This window comes from Callionymus lyra, chromosome 1, assembly GCF_982586985.1.
Source record: "Callionymus lyra chromosome 1, fCalLyr1.hap1.1, whole genome shotgun sequence".
Taxonomy (NCBI): Eukaryota; Metazoa; Chordata; class Actinopteri; order Syngnathiformes; family Callionymidae; genus Callionymus; species Callionymus lyra.
Window position 1 is genome coordinate 21,772,658 of NC_141818.1, and position 25,288 is coordinate 21,797,945.

At 41.0% G+C, this 25,288-nt stretch overlaps 1 protein-coding gene across 3 annotated transcripts; it reads left to right on the forward strand.

Annotated features, from left to right (window-relative positions):
- Positions 1–25,288, forward strand: tet3 (tet methylcytosine dioxygenase 3). 3 transcript variants are annotated; one of them, XM_087796820.1, is made up of 11 exons: positions 1–559; positions 1,042–1,101; positions 9,497–12,212; positions 13,427–13,517; positions 15,993–16,086; positions 16,891–17,099; positions 17,548–17,698; positions 17,763–17,852; positions 18,045–18,182; positions 18,943–19,294; positions 19,380–25,288. In XM_087796820.1, exons 3-11 carry the CDS (start codon positions 9,545–9,547, stop codon positions 21,122–21,124), a joined length of 5,538 nt encoding a protein of 1,845 aa, XP_087652946.1. In that variant the 5' UTR covers positions 1–559; positions 1,042–1,101; positions 9,497–9,544; the 3' UTR covers positions 21,125–25,288. The 3 variants fall into 3 exon arrangements, with proteins under 3 accessions (XP_087652946.1, XP_087652955.1, XP_087652963.1); XM_087796829.1 differs by having other exon boundaries at positions 1,055–1,101; XM_087796837.1 differs by lacking the exons at positions 1–559; positions 1,042–1,101 and adding an exon at positions 4,516–8,342.

Here is a 25,288-nt window from a genome sequence, read left to right on the forward strand (position 1 = left end):
GTTGCCTTTGTGTGGTATCTGTAGCGTGACGTCTCTCAAGCTGTGTGAGTGTGTGTGTGTGTGTGTGTGTGTACAATTACTTGCCTGTGTTTAAAGAGACACTATCATGTGTTGTCGTGCCTTATGTGGAAAAAAAACAAACCAAATTATGACTTATAATGAAAGACACTGCCATAATAATCACTTATTTGTGTGTGTGTGTGTGTGTGTGTGTGTGTGTGTTGTGGACGCATTGGCACACTAGCAGGAGGGACTGAGAGAGAGAGAGAGAGAGAAAGAGGAGGGGGGAGCGAGAGAGCAAGCGGTAGAGGGAGAGAGAGAGAGAGAAAACGAGAGAGTACGTGTGTACAAGGGCTCATGTAAAACCCGATTAAAAACACAAGATGGCTTCCTGAATGGGCTGCTGGAACACACACGAGAGGAAGAGAGAGAGAGAGAGAGAGAGAGAGAGAGAAAGACAAGAGGAGACGGATAGAGGTGAAGAGGAGAGGGAGCTTCTGATGGGGATTTGGCCGGTGGACGAAGGACAACACATCAAGACCGCTAAGAGACCTGAAGGGTAAATATCCATCACCTTAGACCTTTCGGCTATTTTAGGACTGGAGTGGGAGGGTGGGTGTGAAAGGGGGGAGACCGGCAGGAGGCAGAGACCCCTCCAAACTGAACAAAATTTCTCTCGTAATGTGCTACATGTAAACATAGCTGCTTGATCGAGTTGTAAGTTTGATGAATGGAGGCTTCTTGCCGCTGAGTGACAGTTAAAAAATCTCAAAGAAATGATTCATGATTGAAAGCCGCACACACGTCTCTCGTCCTCCCTCGGCACAGGGAAGTGGCAGCTCACCATTCAAATGTTTTGATGCCCGGTGACAGGTCTGATGTGGAGATTCTAGCCGGTGTAGGTCCGCCGCTCTTAACGATGACACCCTGTAAAACTGTCGCAATATTCTATTGATTTTCTTCTCCCCCCCCCCGCCTCCCTCTGCCATCATTCTTCCCCCCCACCCGTTCTCCCCCACCCCCCATTGAATCATCATTAAGGTGGAATATTCAGAAGACAATACTCAAGGCTGCCTGGGAAACACTGAACTGACAGCTCAGGTAAGCGTGCACACACTTTCGGTGGATTCTGATAATCGGGTGTCAACCGGTTTTGGCGCCGGAGATCACGTTGCGAACAGCGTGAACGTGGCGTGCACAAAAAGATTAAAAGATGTCTCCCTATCCCGGGTGTTAGTGTCATTAGGTCTGCAACTTTGTTTTTTTATCTACAAGCGCCTCATAATGTTGTAGCGGCGGGTTCGGTTTAAAGAGTCCCACGCTGCCCGCTGATTGGTGCCAGAGCCGGGCACGTGGAGATACAAGAGGCTGGACGAGAGACGAAGGGAGGAGGAACTTTACGCACCGACTAAGGATCTAAGGGGAGTTCTTTCCTCCTTTTCGGTATTTTAGAGTCAACTATGGTAAAGGAAGAAAGGGTCAAAAGCCAGTTGACATCAGAAATGCGTCCCGACACACACCACTTGAAAATGACATATTGGAGTAGAAACTCACAATAGTTTCATTAGAGTCTACAATGGAGTCATGACTTTGGTTAGTCCACGTAATATACTCCCTCTGCTTTAAGCCCTTTGTAATCCCTCTTTGTGTTCACTTTATCAGCTATATCGGACCATCTGTGTGAGGAGTAGTATCATCTGACATGGGTGTAGAAGATCGTCATCGTAACACTATTTATCCTTATCTGCTTCCTCGTAAAATATTTCCTGGTTCATGGGAGGTAACGCGGCACACACCCTGGTCGCCGGCACTGTTGTCATTGTCCTAGTTAAAGCGGCTGGATCCAGAGACAACACTTGTTCTGTCAGCATCTCGTAGACAATCATGTCCTTACAATCAAACAACTTCCTCTTTCCTCTGCCAAGGCCAAGACTCACTTTGAATCTTTACTCTGCAAGAGTTAACGCTGACTGTGACATCACAGGGGTAAATTTAGCTCTTGACCAGCATTGGTCACATGAGGCCGGCACCACGCGTGTGTGACTGAGTGTGTGTGAGTTTGTAGAAAGTGGTTTGGCGTAGTCTACATACTCAGGAAGTGGAGAGGTTGACATCATGCTTTCCAAAAGAGCGTGTGGTTGTTGTGCCGAGATAGTCACATGGAAACTCATGTCAAGATGCAGATCATGTTTTACTACTATGATGCAACATTACTGTAACAACTGCTACCCAAATATACCAGTAACAGGTGCCGTGTCAAACATTTTAAATCATTAATTTCTAACACCTTCACTAAAACACTAAATATTTTTACACCTTTGGCATAAATCTTTATGGGTCTTATCCTTTTGTCTGTGCCCCAATTGTCTTTTTTTACTACTTTGTATATTTTTACGTCTGTTATCGACTAACTGAGCAAGTATATCGTCAGTGTTGCTTTCTTTTTACTTCAAACTTGCTGTTTGCTGTAAAATAATGTACTTAATTCCTAAATGTTCTCAACCTAATTATATGTTACGTGTTGTGTGGCAACTTTCTCAATCTCTGTGAAACCATTTTTAAATTGAGTGAATATATAAGACTGATACTTGAGTAGAATTAACTTTAACAATGAAATTTAAAGATTTTATATTTTTTAATAAAGTAATGAACAGAATCTACCTTGGACAAAAATGAACAAACCTGTCATCTCATCCTTGATTTAAGGTGGATCTGTCTACTTAAATATATTAGAGATCCACCTCGAAATACTTCCAAAGTCTTACAACAAGGATTTGCTGTAGTGTTTATGTATCTTCTTTGCTAAATCCAATATAGTTTCTTTTTTGTGCTTGTTTTTCGTCCTCATTTGGTTCTACCTGCAAGGTCATTTCCAACAGCTTCGACAACAAAACAAAACTTAGTGCGGCTAGAGTCCTACTATCTGCTGCATCTCACTGGCCTGTCGATCAGGTGTCATGTTGTGTCAGCACCTTCCTCTACATACCACCACATACTATAGAGTTTTTTTTTTAATCAGATTCTATTACATTTGATTACAATTTTAATAATGATAATGATTGTTTTCGAAATTAGAATTGCATGAAACATCATACTTAATAAATAATTGCTTCATTTGTAAACAGTGACTTTGGAATATTATGACAAAAACACATGACTAATTATGAAAATAATTAATCATTTAAATGATTTAACATCTGCTAGTGTGTTGTTAATGTGTCAACTGTCTTTTCAGGCTGAGCATATTATTGTAAAAATGCTGAAATATATAAAAAAAATGGTTGAATTCATATGTAGAATGGCATAAATACTAGTGTTTACAAATAAAAGACAGTGTTCAATGAAGTGCAATATGTAATGGATTGTTATAGTGTATAATCTCACCTTAAATAACTGGGAAAGATTTTCATTTAAATTCATTATTTTTTCAGATTATTGTTTACAACCAACTTGAACAGATGCAAGTATAGTCTTTTAAATTCTACAGTATTTGAGACTAGCCCTTTGAACAAGAAGACAAACAGACTTTTTACAAAAATAAATCTTGTAAAAGAAAACTGTGAAGTTAAAGATTAAGTGGATAAGACCTGAATACACCAACATGTTTGATTCAGGTGTATGTTTGTAATTCAACATGAGGAGATATTTTACACACAGAAAAAAAAACCTACTATGAAATGAGGTTGAACAATGAATAACTCTATGATAGTAGGTTGGTAGTTAACACCAATGTAGTAGCATTTCTCTTCCACTACAGAGATACACAGAACAAACCTTCATTTAATGAGGAATCACCCATTCGACTGCAAGATGTGAGTCTAGAAACAAAAAGAGTGCTGGCCCTTTAAACCCGGCTACGCCTGACTTGAACATATGGGAAAGTAATCTTAGCTACAGTCCTGCGAGACACAAGGATGGCAACCAGCCACTTTACAGACCTGAGGAGGGTTTATTGTGCACGACACAAATGCCCTCTTGAATCAAGTAAACGCTGTGTGACATCAATTTCAGCTCCAGTACATAATGTTCTTGTCATTTTTTAAATCCTTTTTTTTCACATTTAAAAAATGTTTACGTCAATGTGCCAGCACGTCAACAGCAGACGGCTGTTTTTATTAAAGCAGCAACCTGCTTCTTTTGTTGTTTAGCTCCCAACAGTTCCACCCTGTCCAACAGCACCCCCACGCTTCCATCCATTTCTCGTCTTGTTTCCCTCTAAAACAACCCCCCCCCACCTCCTCCTTTGTGAAGAGTGTCGAGGAGGGGTGGAAGGGTTGCCCTTCCCCAGCTGGGGCGTTCGTGCTGACTTGCACGTGCCGAATGTCAGGAGGTATGACTCAGACTGGATATCCTACACTTAGTACTACGCTTCTCACCCAAACACACCCTGAACCTTACACCAGCCTGGATGTCGGCCAGACGGTTAAAGAGAAGCAGAGACAAAGGAAGATAAGACTTTTATTTATGTCTGGTCAATAAAGTTATTTCCAAACAGAACATTGCCACAAGTGAACAAACAAGATAACAAAATACATGGTACTTCTGGACACATTTTTGTTGTTAATTTTATAGATCAATATTTGACTTTCTCTCCAGTCATGCTGAAACAGCTGTTTCATGGACCTCCCTCCAATAAACTCAATGACCCTGCTTGAACAATCCCGTGCTGTATCCAGAATAGCAAGACTGTATCTGTGGAGGCTTGTTGTGTGTGTCCAGTCATGTGCACGCGAAACAAATCATTTACTGTCCACTGCATTTGTTGCCGTGTTGCCTTTAACTCATTTTGTAGCATCTGACGTATGAGAGAAAAACTGAGGGAGGGAAGGAAAGAAAGAGGGGGTGCCAGAGAGAAAGTCTGTCTGATCAGATAACCCTGATAGCTTGACTGCGGGTGAGGAGGGGGGAGTGATCGGGAGGAGTGAGAGGGTACCAGCTGACAGGATGAGATCGGAGGCGGAGACTCGCTGCTCATCACTGCGGTGATTATGATCCGATTACAGTCCCTGTTGTATTTCCATAAAGTTGGTAATGATTAGAAAACAATGCCGGTTATTCACCCACACTCACTTCCCACCTACTGTGCCTGATAGGTTTTTCCAGTGTGGGTATTTATACAGAAAGAAAGATGAATCAGTGTTAGTCACAAACAAATACTTTTTTTTAAGGTTAAACTTAAACCAGAAGTAAGATAGGGAACTAAAATTGAAACAGAGAAACAATTTCAATGTTGAGATGGTTGCTTGCAGTTCTTAAAATAATAATAATGAGCACCAAGACAATGCATAAATCTGCCAAGGAACGTATTTGACATGATGACTTAAAACACAGTGTACAGTTAAATCAACCAAAATATTTGTAATGATTTAAAATTCGGTTGGCTCCTGATACCTGATAGCCAACTATCTGTTGCAGCTCTTACTATTGTACCTACTAATTCTAATGTTTGTTACTAAATTAAATGATATCACAAAAGTCAAATAAACATTACATTACACATAATCGTCTAGTGATTTGATTGTGTTGACAATTCAAGATGTACTGTTTTGCATAAAAGCAGCACAGGTGAATGACAGAACCTTCAGAACCATCATGAATCCAAATTAACACAATGTAAGACCAAAATCATTAAGCTCTGAACAAACAGTCACCAAGTTGAGGTGAAAACCTCTGCAGATAATCACAGTTTCTGGCATATAGCATTTGAGCTTCAGTCTGCATTTTCTCACTGGATTGGTGCCGCATTACCTAGTAAGTCAGTAACTAAATGAGCTTGTTGGGTAACATCAAAACAGCTCACTAGGTGCAAAGTCTCAACTGATTATCTGTAAAGAAGCCACTTCTCTAATATGTAGTGAACATCAGAGAAGTCAAATGTCAAATGAATAAATGAATATACTCGGCTGAGAAACGAAATGGCGAAAATGATGTCATTGAATGCTAATTAAAACATGATTAAAACCGAAAGTGGGTCTTTTCGAAATGACACAGGTGCGAGGGGGTTTTACTCTGGAAGGAAACACCAGCGACCATGACGGTGCGTTTATGTCACCGCCACGTGTTTGGTTTGTCATGGCTTTCCCCCGAGCTGAACTACTGCTTCTATTTTAGGATGATGCTCATCAGAATGTGCTTTTTGGAAGGGAGCGCGTGGGAAAACGTTCCAGGGTCATGAAGTCATAGACGAGAGTCCTGCGCTGCAGGTTGAAATTGATGAAGGAAGATTTATATGAAGGGTTGCGGAGTCTGAACACAAGATGGAGACAGCCACAAAAAATTCTCAGCTCCGAACATAACATGCAAAAGAAACCAGTAAGGTGATAAGCTGGGTAAGCAAAAGTGTAAATAGTGTAAGTTTGTTAGTCTACATGAAGTTTGTAAGTAAAATTGCAAGTTGTTCTTGGGGAAGGTTAAATTAAAATGTTTATTTATAAAGACCGACAGTCTGAGATTATAATTCAGGCTGGAGATGGCTAGGATAAGGATAAATAGAACATTTATGTGATGGTTTAAGAGAAAACTATTTTGTTGCTTAGCTAAGTTAATTCATCAAATGTAACTGAAAGAAGGTGGGTTTTACAGATGAATTGTTTCCAGAGTTGGAAAATCGCGCTCTGGAGGGAAACACCAGAAAAGATGACGTTGTAGCTCCAACACGTGGTTCCTACCTCTCCTGCTCACTACTTTCCCTTTAACGGGTTGGCAGTCTGTAGTCATGTGACCCTAGGTCTCTTCTCCTTCGACAGTTTTGGATGCGTTGCTGTTTCTTTTTATGCTTAGTAATATACGTTAAGCGGATAATTCCCGAACAAACAGTTTAAGAAAAAGTCAAAGACGTTGAGCAGTTTCGTCCAACCGTGCAGGGAGGAGAAAAGCAGGAAATAACTGGGAGAGGAGAAAGCCTGGTTTTTAGTGCAAAATTAGGATCAGCAAGATCGAGAGAAAGCAGGAAAGAGCGGGGTGATGAAGATATTTTTGCCTCGCACAAGTGTGGGTGTTACACAACCGGAGAACATAAGAAAAAAATACTATTTTCATGGACGCTTCCCTTTCTACCGTTATGCCACATCGCCAAACAAAATGAAGCTTCATTAGCAGAAAGACAGACAACGGCCAGGCATTGAGGACACTGAATCCTGAAGACTTCCATGGAGAAAAGACATTAGAAGACATCGGTCCACCTTTGCGCGGTCGTCCCTAAACATCTTCTGGAAGAAGAATCGTTGGGTTATGCAAATATATCCACGCTGCCATTTCCCCAGATCCGCGATCCTGCGAGTGCAGTACTGCATGTTCCTCTTTGCTGCTATCACTGTTCCTGATGCGAAGAGCCCGGCAACCTTCAATCTGAGTCGGCTATAAGCGTCCATGCCTGGTTATTGCGATATACATGAGGAAGAAAGCGAGAAAAGATGCGAGCGTCATGACGAGGCGATTCTTCTTTGGCAAAGGGAAGCGCCCAAAGTAGAACCTTGACACTTGATGTTGGTTGCAGAAGGCATAAGAAAGCAATTCACTATTGCTATTTCTTGTATCGGTAGATAGGATATACTTCCCTGTCGGCTCTTGTCGCGTCCCCAAACGGAGAAGCAAGGTCATTCGAAATATTTCTTAAACTGAAATTTAGTTGATTACGTATAATAGCCACTTGTGCACGATGTAGAGCAGAATTCAAATCATTTCGATTAAGATGGCGAGAGGTGTTCTCTCTGAAGGAGCCCTGTTGCACTCTTGCTGTTTCCTTGCCTGCCGCTCCCAGTGCTCTCTGCCTCTGCTCACTGCATACTCCATTCCATCGTACGTGCTCACTGTGGCTCAGATAATGGCCTCTCGCTCTGCACACACAGAAGAGAGAGAGGGGAGATGGAGGGAGAGGCTGCAGGAGAGGGAGGGGAAAAGAGAGAGGGAGAAAGAAAGGGGTTAGGTGGGGGCTCTGAAGAGAGGCTGACTGCATGTACAGCCAAGTGAAAGAAAGGGATATTGAAAAAGGGAAGGGAGGAGCAGGCAGTGATAATGAAAAAGAATAAAGCAGAGAGCATTAAGCGTTGGCCATAAGAGGAGGAAAGAGAATGAGAAACGCGTGTGGTGTGTTGGGGGGAGGTGTGTTGTGTACTTGTGGTTGGCTGTGCGTACGTGTATCAATGCATGCATGTGTTTATTGCCGCTCACTGTGTCAGTGCACTGCACAGGCTGGAAGGAATACAACGGAATACAACCCGACAAGACTGGATTGTTTGTAGGCTGCTCAGCCGGCAACAGTTTCTCATGCTCTGCCGTGCTTCCTCCTGTCCAGCTTTCTTCTTTCTGAGTCTCAGTGGCTCCGTCTGGACGTCGTGGACTACGTGAGTACACTGTGCCGGTCCCATGGATACTAGCCGGCGAGGCTGTCATGGTGTCTTCGTCATGTTACTGCTCAGCCAGTTAGGGTGGGGGAGAAGGAGGAGAACAAGAAGGGAAGATGGGGAGTGTTGTACATCTAGGATTGTGGTTCAGCTGTCTACTCACACGCTAAACTTAACCCTCTCACCACTGCCTCTAGCACATTTAAATGCTTTGTGTTCTCTTTCTCTGTTGTTGAACGGGGCTGTAATGATCCATGTTTTAAGCGAGCTGTGTCCTCTATATTACCAAAGAAACAGTCTGTGGTGGTTTTTTTTCTATAGGAGGAACAAGTTTGTTGACGTTAAATTTTTGCTTTAAATAGGGTTCAGAGAAAGGCAGCTGTTTCTTAGTGTCAAGATTGATACATTTATGTGTTGCAATTTATCAAAGAGAGAAAAGCACATAGTATTATTTCTGTTTTTGTATTTCCCGATAAAGTGAGTCAAGGGGAATTCTTGCCTAGTTCATATGAGGATTCACCAAATGCTTTTAGACCTTTAATGTTTAAAACCCAAGTGAACTGCTTGTCATGGTTAAAGAGTTGTGAGAAAAAGAGGAATCAGTTGTCAGTGTGATTGCGTGCATTCTTGGGGGAGGCTGTGCAGTGTTGCAGTCATTTTTGTTTTAACACACTGCAGTTCTCATAACTGCTGCACACGGTCCCCTGCCCCCCTTTCTTTTTCCTGTCTGATGCCGATGATAGTGCAGACATGGGGTCTCTTTCGTATGCCATGCCGGCTGTTCATTGCCTCCCGTGATCACACCTCCCCCTAACTCAATGACACCCCTCGCTATTGCCTCCCCCTGGGACCTTTACCAGACACACAGCCCAGAAGGTATATTCAATGGAGGAAACATCCATGGTCCAGTAATTAGCCACTTCAGAGGCTCATTTCAGTTGTATTTCAATAATTAAAATAATAATGGTGAAGCTTCTTGATATCACAGTTTACATATAAATTAAATTAAAAGGGACATCTGCCTCGGATTGTTTTTTTAAATTGCTTGATAAAGTGGACCTACTTTGATCTGCCAAACACTGTGTTATTTGAAAAATGTTTTTAAAAAAAAAAACACACATTCATACTATAAAAACCTTTTTTTTGTCTTGCAGACCATTTCCAAAGTCACTTCAGTGGATGGCCCCAAAAGTGGTAGCCAGATGGAAATTGGGTCTCATGACCGCCTTCAGGAAGGCATTTTGAGCCCAGAGTTGGCCAATGGTGGAAATCAGAACCCAAACAATGACCGGCCATCAAGAGAGTCGGAGCAGGAAAATTCCAGAAGTGTACCCCCAAGGGAGTGCTGGGTGCTAGGACCAGGGAAGGTCAGTGACACCCAAAAACAACCGAGCTGGAGCAGTGCATCCCAAGGAGAGCATCATGAAGATACCAAGGACGTCAACAATCTGGTGGCTTTTTCAAACATTGCTGGTTCAATGCCGCCTTCCACTCCATCATCCTGTCACAGAATGCAGCCAAACACAACACAGTTGTATGAAAAATTCACCCAGGAGATGGGTGCTGAATCCAACCCATCTGTGGGGTCTCCTAAGAAGAACTTTCAACACCCAGAAGATTTGAATACTCTACAGACAGCTTTGAGCCAAGCTAAACATGGCAACAAGCCTCCTAACTGTGATTGTGATGGGCCTGATTGCCCAGACTACCTTGAGTGGCTGGAGAAAAAAATTAAATTGGTCAACAGAGAGGACCAAGGGGCTAGTAAAACTGTTGAGGCACCGCCACAATTACAAGCTCATCTGCAACATCAAACTGAGCACCACCACTTGATTAATGGAAGCCACCAACTACCTGCCCGATACCCTCACCAACATCACACAAATCCAAGTCCTCATGTCGACAAAGTGCCCTGCTCCAAACCCCCAATTCCTTGTTCTCCACAGGTGCTTTCTATAGCGAAGGAAAACAATGTCAGCCTTCAAACAGCCATTGCTATAGAGGCTCTAACTCAACTCTCTGGCACCGGGCCTCAATCTGCCGGATCAGCCACTTATAATGCTTTCATTCATCAACATCAGAACATCACAGCCCAAACTCCCAACAGAAATGGTTTCATACCGTCCAACACAGGCACTGGCACAACTTCCTCGCGTTCACAATCTGTCCCTCCAGGTCTTAACACTGGTCAGCAGACTTGCTTTGAGTATCACAGGCCTCAGTCACAAGGTCAGCCTCTCCCATGTTCTACCTCTCCCTTACCAGGCCAGGGACAACATCCAGACTTCAGCTCAAATCCCCAACAGTGGCAGCAGACATGGATGGCTGCGAAGGCCTCTACGACCGACCCCATGTCTGAGCTCAAACAGCTGCTTGGTGATACCAGTGGGAGATTTAACAATTTCAAGCTTCCAATCTCCCAACATGTTAACCATAATGGAGGCTTCCAGGATCAGGTTAGCCCTGCACTGGCTAGGGTAAAGCAGGAGCCAGAGTCTGGCGAGAATTTTCATCACATTGCACCTGGACATTACAGCAAAGGTAATGGGCAACAGCTGGCCCAGCACTTCTATGGGAATTCACTGCCTCCTGGTCAAACAGCCATCAGTCATTCCACTCAGGCAGCTTTACAACAGCACCTTAGCTACAAAAGGAACCTCTTCTCTAACAGTCCTGGCTTCGGAACACCGGGCTCATGTGCACCGGTGGCTGGTCAAAACTTGAAGAAATGGTGGCCTCAGATGGAAAATTTAGAGATGAATCCAATGACAGTCAAACAAGAGACCAAGGAGCCTAAGAAAAAAAGAAGCACTCAAGCATCTCCTTCAACTAAAGCTATGGGCGGGTTGCTCACAGGTCCAATGATGCCAAAACCCAAACAGATAGTAATTAAAAAGACAAAGCAGAAAGCCTCAATGCCAACATTTCTGCCTCATTCACAGATTTCAATACAAAAATCACCAGTCAATGTAATGAACAGAGCCACAGATCTCACTAATCTGCCACAAGGTCCTCTGCCCCTCCATGGAACCCTCACACAGGCAGCTCCAACTCAAACCCAATCTCAGGTATTTAATTTCAACCCATCAACTACCCCCTCTTATATTTCTGATACTCTGCTTGAAAACACTTCACATCTTGTGGGCAAATTCCCTGTCCCCAATACCAAATCAGAGGCTGTAAACAGTCTTGCCTCTAATAACACTAACACCACCACGGTCCCAACTTCCTCTACCACTTCCAGTACCTCACAGTTAGAAAGTTTGATGAGCATAGACCCAAAGTATGAAGATTTGATCAGACAGTTTGAGGCTGAATTTGGAGAATCTTCCAATGACACACACATCAATGAACCAACTAAAACACATGGAACAACCCCTCTGAGTAATCTATCCCAGTGTTGTACTCAGGATTTAAGCCCCTCAAAATCCACCACCTGCCACTTATCTGAATCTAGTACTCCTTCTGTTTTGGACGAGCCAGACAATGAGGTGCCCCATAGTAAACCAGGCTTAAGCCAGGCTTCCACCGGGGCTCCACTGGTGGCACATCCTAAACCTCAACCACCCATCTTTCCAGAAACCGTCCATGCTAAGGAGCAACAGTCCAGTTTATTTGATGCAACTTTTAGCATGCCATGTTCACCACTTCCAAAACGCATGAAACTTGAAGCCTCAGGAGACATAGCAGTTCTCTCCACCACCTGCTATTCTGAAGAGGACACACCCACAAAGGACAGCTTTCCCTCATCTCCATCTCTGAAAGGATTTCTGGAGTCCCCTCTACGCTACTTAGACAGCCCAACTAAGAGTGTGTTGGACACACCGTCTAAAGACCTTCAGGCAGAGTTTCCCACCTGTACTTGTGTCGGTAAGTCAGGGTTCAGCATTAAATATTCAGTAAAATGTATGACACATTATATATATTGTTGTTTACTGTCCAGCTGCAGATACAAATACCTAGGCTCCAATATTAAAAGCTAATGTTCATAAGCCAAATATGGTTCCTGACTGGTGAGCCGAATAGTGGAGGTGATAGTGGATACATTCCAATTTTGAAGGTTATTATCAAGTGGTTATATTCAAGATAGTTTCAAATGTTAATGTTTGACAAGGAAACATCAGAAATGAGTGAAAAAATAAAAGAGTATTATAAAGTGAAAAGTGCAGAAACAAAACTTTTTTTTATTTTTTATGGTAAAATATGCGATTTACGAGTGATTAGGTTAGTATTGAATGAAGTAATAATTATTACTTACTAAGTGGAAATAAATTAAGGTATGATCAGCTGGTTTACACAATGACTTAGGTCATTATCATTCCAACCCATGGTGAATTTTTGATAAATATTTTGAGCCACACTGCTATAGCTCACTTTATCTTGTAGTACCATCACAAATAAAACCAGAAACTTTTATTGCCAGTGTTTTTAACACAACATAGGATTTTCTGTGGTGTCAGTACAGAATAAAATAATGAAATAAGATAACACACAAAATAAGCATTAAAAGGCCTGATGTTATTGTCTTGCTGACCACTCACTGGGGATGAAAAATGTAAATACTTCCAATTTAGATGAGGTTAAAACCTACATACAGTATATATTCAATACCAAGAAAGGCAATTTCAGCTCCCATAGTTGATAATGATGCCCATAATCAACCTATATTTACTCTCTTCTCTTATCCCACTCTGTATTCAGTTATTGGAAGGCGGTCGGGGGGTGGTTGCCATACTCCCATTAATATATACCTAATTTTTATTTAAATAATTTTATTTATTTTTCATTTTCTTCAGACCCTTAGTAAAGCAACCTGACTTTTTCTTCCAAAGCTGGTTATATCATCTAGTATATATAATAGATTATATACCTGGCGTTGTGCGAGTAAAGATATAGCCAACTTAAGCAATTACATTTATATACAGTAAGTCAGGTACGTAATTTTGCTTTAATAGTGCAAAAAATGGTGATACATGGAAATTATTTGAACACCACCGTCACCTTTACCATGATCTAACGCAGTGATAATAATTACTATTCTGGTCACCAGGCTTATTTTAACACTGGTTGTTTTTTTCTATCAGATCAAATCCTAGAAAAAGATGAAGGGCCCTACTACAACCACCTGGGATCTGGACCTACTGTGGCATCCATAAGAAACCTCATGGAGACAAGGTGAACCTTCTGAACTCTTATTCCATGTGTCTTTTTTACTCATTCTCAGCCCGGACTTTCTCTCCCTCCTCTCCTCACAAATGTCCCGAGGGAAGGGATGACCCAGAATCCACCATAGGAGTGAGCAGGAAATATCAGTGTTACCAGCCTGACAAAGTAACACATGGCAGTAGCAGACAGAGGAAGAAAACATTTCAAATATATATTTGTTAAATCTTGAGTTTAGAATAGTTTTAACTATTCACCCTTAGATTTGACTGACATTTATTTTCTAAATGTTCTCTTTTATTTTATAGAAAAGGTCGCTACAGTCTTTATTGATCTTCAACATTTATATATATATTTTTTTATAAATCTGATCATGACGATTGGTAAGTAAAACGTGTGTAGAAGCATATTTAAAGTGGCTCAGTAATTTGGATTATGTAAGTGTGATTGCGATTGTGATGAAGTGTTGATTTATTTTTTGCAAAAACGTATCTTAACTGCTATGATGGTTCCAAACTAAGATTTAATTTGGTAGTACCTAATTGGTTAGGTTAGGTAGCCAGCACATAGCTTTATGGGTAAAAATTAGATTAATTCTTAAAGACAGGGTATCATCAAAAACACATTTACTCTGTCAAATCTTCCTACTGTGGTCTTGCAGCCAAATAAACAAAGATAGTTTGTACCAGACTGGATGATTAAAGTCTCTTAAACCTTCTGTTCATAAGGACCAATACGTCGTTAGTCCAGGAGAGATTTGGTCCAGCGGGGGATGTTTGGTCCGACGGTTCACTGTTTGTTGCTCAAGAGATGAGGCAGCACAGTAAGACCTCCATTGTCTCTCCATGACCCTTGACCAACCCCTGACCCCAGCCGGCAACCATGTGGTTCCCAAGCTTATCCTCCTTTCTTTCTTTCAGCCACCTCGGGGTGCCTTCTGTTCAAAAGTAGCCGCCATGCCAAATCGTCTCAGGGCTCTCGGTTTATTGAGTTTGTTTGTTCAAGCAGGTGCAAACATGAAGCTACCTCATTCAGCAGCTGATTTCCACAAACACACGTCAGTCTGAAGATCTGACTCTTGTGTATGTGAATCGTCAACACCTTATTGCACCTTTTAAAGCCAGTTGGTCTGCTGTAGGAGATGAGATTACATATGACACATCTAATAAGTTTAGCAACACAGACAACATTGAACTAATCATTAGTCTGGATTAAAGTTAATCTTTTTACATTAGCATGATTACTTTTTTGCACAGGAAGTTTCCTTGTTGCATACATGCTTCATCTTGGGCACAATAGCGCTGACAGCAAACCTTCATACATCTCAGAGGAATTTCAAAGTTGCTACACCAAATTCTCTTTTCCTATTATGTATTTTTTTTATTATGACAAAAATTGAAAATTTTAAAATGGAAGCTATCAATTCTATAAAAGTCCCGAAATGATTATAGAAAATGGCGTCCAACTTGATGATGAAAAAATTATTTGATAATCTACAACTACATTTCCAACAACCCTGACATGACCTTGAAACATTCATGCAGTTGATTATCATGTAAAGATTCAGTATGCAGGTGGTTAAAAATAGGGGAACAATGAGAATCAGGCTCCCAAGTAAAAAAAAAGTACTATGTGTTGCTGTAAAGGCTTATTGAGAGCATATGCAGGAAGCTTTGATCCGCTTTTGAAGTACATATGGTTCAACTATGGAGTAACTAGACTGTGTTTCCTGCTTAACCGTGGCACGATGGATACTTCAAGAAGTATTAGCTGTATTTTAAAGCTTCACCAATAAAAACAGATTTCATTTTGACATTTATTACATCTTTTTGAAAATAAGAAAATACTAAAAGGTGTATTTATTCGTCTTACTAAACCTCTGGTATTCTTTAACACAGCTGTGTCCAAATGTTTTTCAAAGGGCCACATGTGACAAGCGAAAACAGGTGGGGGCCAAATGTGAACAGTGAAATCATACCAAAATGTATCGCATTCAGTAGTTCAAAATAAAAAATAAAAATCTGTATCTTCACAAGTTTAACACTAAATTGAGATCTTAATCATGGTCAGATGAAAAAGTTTTCAGTTTTAAGGAATTATTATCGTCACCGGGCAGCTTCACTTCTGTGTTTTAGATTTTAAAAGGTTTTATCTCATATTTTATGGTTCAATAATAAACTTCATGACAGAGACCACTGAGTGATCAATTTTTCCTTTCCAATTCACAATCCCTGCTGGTCGATATATTTGTGATTTGTCTGTTTGTGTAATATATTGTAAAGTATTTTAAGAAGTACATAAATGTATGCACTACACTAAAAGATTAGACTATTTCCTTATTCCAATTAAAACCTGCTACATCTTGTTTACGTAGCATTACATGTATTAAAAAAAAAGTTTCGTATAACAGAATTCATTTTAGCATGTTGAAATTGATTATCATATTATAGTCAAATATTAAGTTTAATGAAGAATTTTGTACCTCAGGTACGGGGAAAGGGGCGAGGCTGTCCGAGTAGAGAAGGTGGTGTACACAGGCAGAGAAGGAAAGAGCTCACGTGGATGTCCGATTGCTAAGTGGGTAAGTATCTCCCACTTTCTTTGTCATATCAATGCATCCTGATCTGTCTTAAACATGATGTCTGTAAGGAAACAAATATATACAAGTCATAGAACAAGTAGAATGTCTAACCTCAACCAGTTTTTCTCAAGCGCTTGATGCACAGAATAATGTCATTGAAGTTTAAGGCACTTGAGTGTCCCCTAAAAATCAAAATTCTTAAGCATGTGTGTGGTTGAGGATTTTATATTTCACTCATATTTCACTCATACATGGACACTGTACCACCTTAACAATGATTGTGGTAATAACTGTTCACAATGTCACGAGATAAACCTGCAATTATATTATTGATTTATTGATTTTGACCAAGAGAGATGGCACTCTTAGCTCAATCGTATGTGAATCTTAAGATAAAAAAAAATAGCACTTTTTTTGTTTTTGCTTTTCCATGGTCAAGAATTGTATCAACAAGCATCATTTTGTAGACATCGAGCTGATGCCTTTTAAGTGAAATGTGGATGAGCTGAATGACCTCTGAAGACACTGGTATTTTCCCTGAAGGTTCTCTGTCTGTTCTGCAGTTTTAAAATAACTGAGGAACTCCCTCAGCCTGAGCTCACTGCCAATAAAGAAAAAGGGAATTCCTAACGCTCCTGAATCTCCCACAATACAGCAGCTAACTCTTGAAGATAAATAAATAAGAAGTGCTGATGAAGCCTCATGAAGCTGTTTCTTATTTTTTTGAGAGCTCAGTGGCTTAAAAATTATGTTGGTTTTCAAATGTTCATATAAATAGATTCTTTAATTTTCTCTTTCTTTCAGGTCATTCGTCGTGCCAATGAGGCCGAGAAGCTGCTGTGTTTGGTCCGCCACCGTGCCGGCCACCACTGCGAGAACGCCGTCATCATCATTCTCATCATGGCCTGGGAAGGTGTCCCGAAGCTTCTCGCTGACAAGCTCTACAGCGAGTTGAGCGAGACCCTCACCAAATTCGGCAACCCCACCAGCAGACGTTGTGGCCTCAACGATGAGTATGTTTATTGCTTAAGAAAATAACCTTAAATGAAACAAAGTGAATAAGAAGAAATGTGACTTAAGACGAGGTAAGGTGAGACATTTGTAGATGAAGCTGAGGACTTAAATGTCAAGAAGAAAATAAAGGAAGAGTCTACAAGGTAGAGAGCAGACAGGTTTCCGAAGGAAAAAGACGTTAGGACAGAGGACAGAACGAAGGTTAACAACTCCAGAGGAAAAGTGAAAAATATTTCAGGTTAGATGTTTTTTTGTTTTATTATAAATGTACATTTGTTTTGATGGATGAAAGAATATTGATACATTTCCGAAAATAATTGCTGTTTTTAAACAAAAACTGAACTCATTTTAAAGAATAGGTTTGTGATTCCATCACTGAATATTTCAGACACAGATCATGTTCAAACATAACAAGCATGTCCTAAAGTTCACTGTCGCCCTCTGCAGTCGTACCTGTGCATGTCAAGGCAAAGACCCCGACTCGTGTGGCGCTTCCTTCTCCTTCGGCTGCTCTTGGAGCATGTACTTCAATGGCTGCAAATATGCCCGGAGTAAACTGCCACGCAAGTTCAGGCTACAAGGAGACCGTCCTGAAGAGGTAAACATTGAGACGTAATGTCAAAATGAAACATTTTGTGTTTTAACCAAAGATCTGTTGACAGGAGGAAAAACTCAGGGATAACTTTCAAACTCTGGCAACAAACGTGGCTCCCTTGTACAAGCAACTGGCCCCTCAGGCCTACAGTAATCAGGTTTGTGCATCACTGCTCTAAAATCATACTTCATATATGAATATATATTTTTATATATTTACATGTTGACATTTAGACATCATTAAAAAAACACTCTGCATCTCCTTTGAATCTCTGTGTGGATCAATTGATTAATGTGTGACGAAGAATCAGCGATTTTGGAGGCTATTGATGGTGTTTCTCTCTTTGCAGTGCCTGACTGAGTCCAAAGCTCCTGACTGTCGCTTGGGATTGGAGGACGGGCGGCCCTTCTCTGGTGTCACAGCATGCATGGATTTTTGCGCTCACGCCCATAAAGACCAGCATAATCTTTACAATGGTTGTACTGTGGTAAGTAGAGAAACACATGTGTGTCAAGGAAAGTAAACTTCTGACACTTTATGTCCTACTATAGCTCAATGATTGACTCTTGGTTGTATTCTTGATCTCCATTTTGTAAGCTTCTTCTCTAACATTTTTACTGATTTATTTATTTTTATTCAAATGCAATTTTTCCCTTCTTTTTCCTTTGATTGAACTACTGCGATTACAGAATTTGAACCGTAGGGGGCAGCATTTACTAATAGACTTGGCAATAATTATTGGTTAAGGAGGATGAGCGAAATCTCGTTTGATAATGGAAGCATAAAAATACTTTCACTTGTTTATGCTAGTTTTAATTTAGTTAAAATCACCTGTAGCGTTTGTTTTGATGAACAAATATAACAAGACCAATACATCTCAATGTAGAACTAAGCTTTTAATACGTATTTCAACTTCTCAAGGTTGTTTTGTTGAGACTTTGTGGAAGGTAAATATTAGTTTTGTAGGCTTGTAAATGGTGTTATACCTCTGATCTAGTTCACACCATCGGACAGCTAAGTTGTACTGATAAAGCTTCATGAAGCAATGTCCTATAGAGCTCAGTAGATGGTGCCCTCAGTTCAAAAATGGTTTCAGTACTAAACCTGTTGGAAATCAATTGATTTTATAGGACAGTGCCCTCTCGCTACTCATATGTAGGGCTCCACCTAAAACCAAGACCAATGCATTTTTCAAACTTTCATGACTATCCATGTTATTTAGCTTTCTCATGTGTGTGTTTGTGTAGGTGTGTACGCTCACCAGTGAAGACAACCGAAAGGTGGCCGAAATTCCTGTAGATGAACAGCTCCACGTGTTGCCTCTATACAAGGTCTCACTCACTGATGAGTTTGGCAGCGAGGAGGCTCAGCGCCAAAAGATGAAGACAGGCGCCATTCAGGTGCTTCAAGCATTCCGGCGAGAAGTCCGCAAATTGCCAGAACCTGCCAAGTCCTGCAGACAGCGGCGCCTGGATGCTAAGAAGGCTGCATCCGAAAAGAAGAAAAGTAAACTTCTTCAGCAATCTGGTCAAACACCTGACAAAATTGTGAAGACTGAGCTTTGTGTCACCAGTTCCCCCCAACCCCAAGGCAATAAAGGTAAGACAAAGTAAACAGTACACATTAATTACTGCGATCAATTTCACATTAAAGAGTATTCTTTTTTTTCCTTTGGAACATTTAGCGATTATAAAACAAGAAGTTAAGCCCAGCATAAAGAAGGAGCCTTACAATGGATCGATAGATGATTTCAACATTCATCCAAACCCGGCCTACTATGCAAGGGGAGGCCTCCCCCCGACTGGTCATCCCCCTGCAGCAGACCCTGTGAATGGTTACCACCACAATCCACCACCATTGCACTATAACCACTACGGCTATCCCCCCAATGCACTTTTCCCCTCGAAGATGAGGACCTACGAAGGTCGTCATGGCTCTTTGAACAAACCTGGTGCAAAGGATTTCCAGGTAGACAAAAAGCCAGATGTTCACACTCTTCAGGCAAGATTGGCTCAGTCGTATGCTGGTCTCCCAGAACAACCTGACCAAACTACTCCTGGCCTGGGCATTCAACCTCCAGAATACAGCCCTCGTCCTTCTTCGGTTTCATCGGAGCCTAGCAACAGAATCACTCAAATAATCAAGCAGGAACCAATGGATGTTTCTGTGTATGAAGGCACGGTGCAGAGCCATTCTGGTGCAAGCACTCCCAGCACCACCCCTCAGCCCACTCCCTGGCCTCAGCAGCCGTTCAATAGTGGTATTGTTCCTCCAAGATGGGAACATCATCCAAATCCAAAACAAAGCACTGAAGACCCATCGATAAACCTGGACAGGTCTCACCAGCATCGCCAGCCTTCTCCTTACCCTCAACCATGGACATCTTTACCTCGCTCGAACATGGCATCCCCTGCCCCCTCCTCATCAATGCATATGCCTCCCTCGCCATCTGCCTCTCCTCGCTTGGGCTCTGTCACATCATGTTTAAAAAAACAAGGGTCCTCACGTCCCACCACACCAGGCTCCGGCACACCCTATCCAGGTACACCTCAGCCAGATCCTTGTCACTCAGGCCCACCCACACCACAGCCAGGTACTCCTAGGCACTGGCCCAGTCCCGCTTCTAGCCCCCAGCCAAATGCTTGGCCGGTTGGACACGCTGCATACAGCCCTCATGCGAAGCAAATAGACTCAACTGGTGCGTACCCTGACAACATGTGGTCCAAAACGGCTGAAAGTCGCTGTTCCACCCCTCTTGGTCTTCAAGAAAAAGCCTGGAAGTCTTGTGGAGGTTCTTTTGCTGGCAGGACTCCCTCTCCTGCCCCAGAAGGTCGTCTTTTCCCTGATGCCCTTCAGCAACATTCAGATCCAGCCTGGGACCCCAGTCGAGCTGATAGTGATGTAGAGAGCACCAAAGGCAAAGATCTGGATGATGATGAAGTTTGGTCTGACAGTGAGCACAACTTCTTGGATCCTAACATTGGTGGTGTGGCTGTAGCTCCAGCTCATGGATCAATCCTCATTGAATGTGCTCGTCGCGAGCTCCATGCCACCACTCCACTCAAAAAACCTGATCGTGCTCACCCCTCACGCATCTCTTTGGTCTTTTACCAGCACAAAAACCTAAACCAGCCGGTGCACGGCTTGCATATATGGGAGGCCAAGATGAAGCTGCTTGCTGAAAAGGCCCTTCAGAGGCAGCAGGAAGCAGCTCTCCTTGGGCTCTCCCAGGAGGAAATTAAGGCCCTTAGCAAGAAGAGGAAATGGGGTACCACGGTGGCAGGGGCTGTATCAGGACCTGGACAATCTAAAGACAAGAGGGAAGGACCGGTTACACGGTTAGCCTCCACATTTTACACTTCCTCCATGGTTACTGTGTCTCCTTATGCCTTCACACGCCTCACTGGGCCGTACAACCACTTTGTGTGAGGTCATTCACAAATGTAGACAAAAAAACAAGTGGTACCATAGCTGTTGTGGAGCAGGTTGAATGTTTTCTTCTGACATCTCAGCATCCAGCTCCCTCTAGTGACGATAGGGGACATTTTCTTTATTGTTTTTACCTCATGTCAGGCAGTGGTTTGTGCTTCAGACACACTGCCTGTGGTGCTCTTCCTCTCCCTCCCTAAGAGAGGAACTCCATTGTTTTATTTCCTTGTTCATAGAATATTAATGATTCTAATTATTGCTATTGTTATCAATATTATTATGATCGCTATTGTTACTGTCAATGTTGTTATTACAGGTATTATTACAATGAAGACTTGTTTTTTTATTATTATTGCTGTTTTCATTAATGTTATTATTAATGATGTGATTGCTTTTTGAATCAATCAGTCTGAGTCTGTCAGACATTTTTTTTCCATGTTTGGAAATCTTGAGTATTTTTTTTATTTTTTTTAATTGACATTTGGAGGAGGAGCCATTATCTTTATGGCATTGTAGCAGAAATGACTCATCAATTGCCCACATTTTTCCGATGTTTAATTCTTTACTTATTTAAAGGTATTACTGTTTGTATTTCTTATCAATACGCAGATGATAATTACAAATGGGAATTTAATATAATTGGGATATACACAATTAAATATTTATTGTGTTAAATATGTCACTTTATACCCTCAGAAGGGACTTTACATTATTTAATAATCAGGATACTAAACTGACCCCATAAGGAGATATTTTATTGGAACTGCCCTTCAAGCCAAAACCTCTGCTCGTCATGTGCTAATGAGCTCCTCCTTCCAATTCCCTAACAGACCATGATGCATTGTACTGGTGCTCAAAATCAAGCTTGTATCTCTTTTTTGTAAGCCGTCCAACTCATTCAAGAATAAGGAACTTAATTCTAGAATATGGTGCTTAGAATCAATGTGCTTCATTTTGGATTTCACTACATGACTTTTAAGACTAAGCTTCCAATATTGGAAAACTAAACTCTTATTCAGTCCTGTAAACTCAATTTGGCTTTTAAGGAAATTACAGTAATTTTAATCGACCATAGATAAATCGATTTTATTTTAATCTTGCTAAAATGTCTGTGGAACTATAGCTTAATCCCAGCTACCTGGCGTGAGCCTCAGGAAACCGTCTCAGACCACACATTGGCAAGTTGTAGAGTTTGATTAACATTTCTTAAACGAATTATAATAGTTGACACTGCAAATTGAAAAATCAATGACAATTTAGAGAGAAATACATAATATTTGTTCATGTTGCGTGGTAAAACAATTAAATTAATCAACATCTGTGTTTTCAAAGTCATGTAGTGAACAGTCAGCGGCTGGAGAAAATACATTTGGTTCAAGCTCACTAACGTCGAATAGGTGCTAATGAAACAGAGCAAGATGTGCTAAAGACAGACAAGGGGCTAAACACTTGTCAGTTTTTACATCAGAGGCTAGAGTTTGACTACACTGTCACTGTAAGTCCAAGGCAAATCAACATCGCTGCTATTACCATCCGCTGCCAGCAGGGAGCGCTGCTGCACAGATTATGCTTTTATTTAGGCATAAGAAGGACCTCGTTTTTGTCCTGTGGTGCAAAAGTTGAGGACACTTTTTCTTGTAGAGCTCTGTGTGGTGCTACACTCTGGTGCTCTCCTATAACACTTGATCCAGCCCAGGTCGACTTCTTACTGCTCGGTGCTGTAATCCAGAGGGCAGAGCGAAGTCACCTGTTGTAAGAGAAGGATATTGTTCTTCTCTGTTGAGGATCATGTGTTCAGCACGCTCAATTTGGTGTACTCTACTGTAAACATCTGCAACAATTGCTTCTGATAGATGAGAGGCAGGTTGTGAAAGCACGGCAGAGACGTCCAATCAGTGAATCAAAATAATGGCCAAAGACAAGAAAACAAGAAAACAATTGAAGTACTTGTGTGGTCGCAGGAACAAGGTCTAATCACTCATCAGGTTTCCTCTTCTCTCCATGCATGTGGTTTGTTCAATAACAACCTCCCTCACACTGAAGACCGACACACTTCACTGAGATACGGTGATGATGATGTCATCTCCCCTCATTCCTTTAATTTATTCGAAAACAGTGAAGGTGATTGTCTGATGTTTTTCTTTTCCATCCTTTATATATAGCTAATACAAATTGTACATAGAGAAGAAAACATTTTATAAAAGCACTTTGTATCTCAATTTTAATGACAAGAAGTAAGAGCCAATTATTGACAACTTGAAGCTTTTTGTTTTTCTCCAGAGAGATGTAAAGAAAAGTGTAAATATTAAAATATTTAGGTAAGATTATTTAACTGGTGAAAAAAGTAGCTCATCCACAATATTTTCTGACATCAGTTAATGACACTTGATCCCCCAATGTTGTGTTCGTGCTTAGTAACACTGCTGTTTTACTCTCACAAGTACTGTAACCGCCCTGTTGGCATGTAAGAAGAGAATCTATAAACTCATCTGTGATGTTTATTTCTGATCATGTCACCAAGTTAAAGAAACATTTCCTGCATCAAAGCACAAAACACGTTTCAAACTTGGTCCACATTGGTAGGCTTTAGGTCACGACATACTCGATTCAGACCTGACGAACCGAGCCTGGTACTGTGGATAAATCCTTAAAGTGATAGTTCACCCTAAATTCGATTTTCACTAATTTTTAACTCACCCTCGTGTCGACTAAGTGTTGGAATTAAGTTAGAGTAATCTGTGTCCTTTTTAGAGTTTAAAAAAAAAATGTATGTCCATTTTAATGTAGCAACCGGACCTCAGTAGTCTTCATCTCCTTCAAAATGAAACTTAAAAATCCAAATACCTCTGTGGTGCTCATCTGTAATGTCCATCTTTTATTGAATTCGACAAAAGGTATTGTTCCGAAAGTTTTTTAACTAATATGTGTAAGTTTGTAACATATACATATTTATTTAAGTTTTTCAGAAGAATTTCTAATGTCGAGGCACGTTACAGACGAGCAACATGTAAGCATTAAGATGTTTTTTAATTTCTTTTTGGAGGAAGATAAAGACGACTGAGAATCAGTCCTACGTTAAAATGTACATACATTTTTGTCTATAACTCTACGAAGGAACAGATTACTCTAAAAATAATCCCAACTCTTACTTGACATGAGGGTGAGTAGAAAATGAGTGAAAGTTGAATTTGGGGCGAACTATCACTTTAAGATTGAAAACTTTACCTAAAACCTTCACCTGAAAAAGATGAGCAGTCAGAGAAAGTAATCTATCGTCTTTCCTCAGGCTTCCAGGGATGTCAATCTTCCTCCATTTCCTCGGTCTTTGTTTTTTTTGTTTGCACTGAGCTCATTCACAGATATTGTTTTTTCTGGTTTACTTGCGAACACACGCTGGTAACGGGACTGGCTTTTCTTGCACTGGTGTAACATGCTGACTCATCCTTAATACGCTTGTTCATAAATTCAACGGGTGCTGATGTTTTCATTTTGATGATCTATCTTTGTAAATGATCCGTGGGTATCGTAAGAAACTACTGGACAGAAGGCCGATCAGATGGTGCTATGATGTTTCAAATTCACTGTGTTTGATTATCAGACAGATATTTTTTTCTCCTGAAATAGCTCTGATGTACTTTCATAGAACGGTGACTGATCTGGTGCTGACTTTGTAATTGAAAGATGAATTTCCATCTCCTTGCACTTCGAACATGTCTGGTCAGCAACCCACTGTTGCTTGATTGTATCTGGCTAAGATGGGATGAGAAATCACCAAATCATAATGACTGTTCTCCAGGTACAGCAATTTCTACTCACTTTTTGCAGACACACAAACTAGATAAATATATAAAATCACTTTGTGTTGCCCACTTATGTTGAGCACTTGATGTTGTGGAAATGTCAGATTTTGGAATGACACCTGGACCTTGGCACTCCAAAAATATTTACTTACACAGCTGGCAGCTACATTTATTTTTTGAGTTTGAGTGCTTTTTGCTCTTCTTCATGTCAAAGATGCAGTATGTAAAAAGTGTTTTTGTTCAGTCTCTCTCTCTCTTTGTAGCCGTTTGGTGTATTATGTGAATACATAGTGTATGTGGTTTAATCTCCACACTATTGTTTTATGATGCGCAATAAATATTAAAAAAACACATTGAAGTAAAA

Bases quoted from the DNA above. Each gene is read 5' to 3' on its own strand.
- tet3 (XM_087796820.1), top strand. From the start codon at position 9,545: ATGGAAATTGGGTCTCATGACCGCCTTCAGGAAGGCATTTTGAGCCCA. The intron at 13,518-15,992 runs GTGAACCTTCTG...TTTGTACCTCAG, and splicing joins AGAAACCTCATGGAGACAAG to GTACGGGGAAAGGGGCGAGG. The intron at 16,087-16,890 runs GTAAGTATCTCC...TCTTTCTTTCAG, and splicing joins GATGTCCGATTGCTAAGTGG to GTCATTCGTCGTGCCAATGA.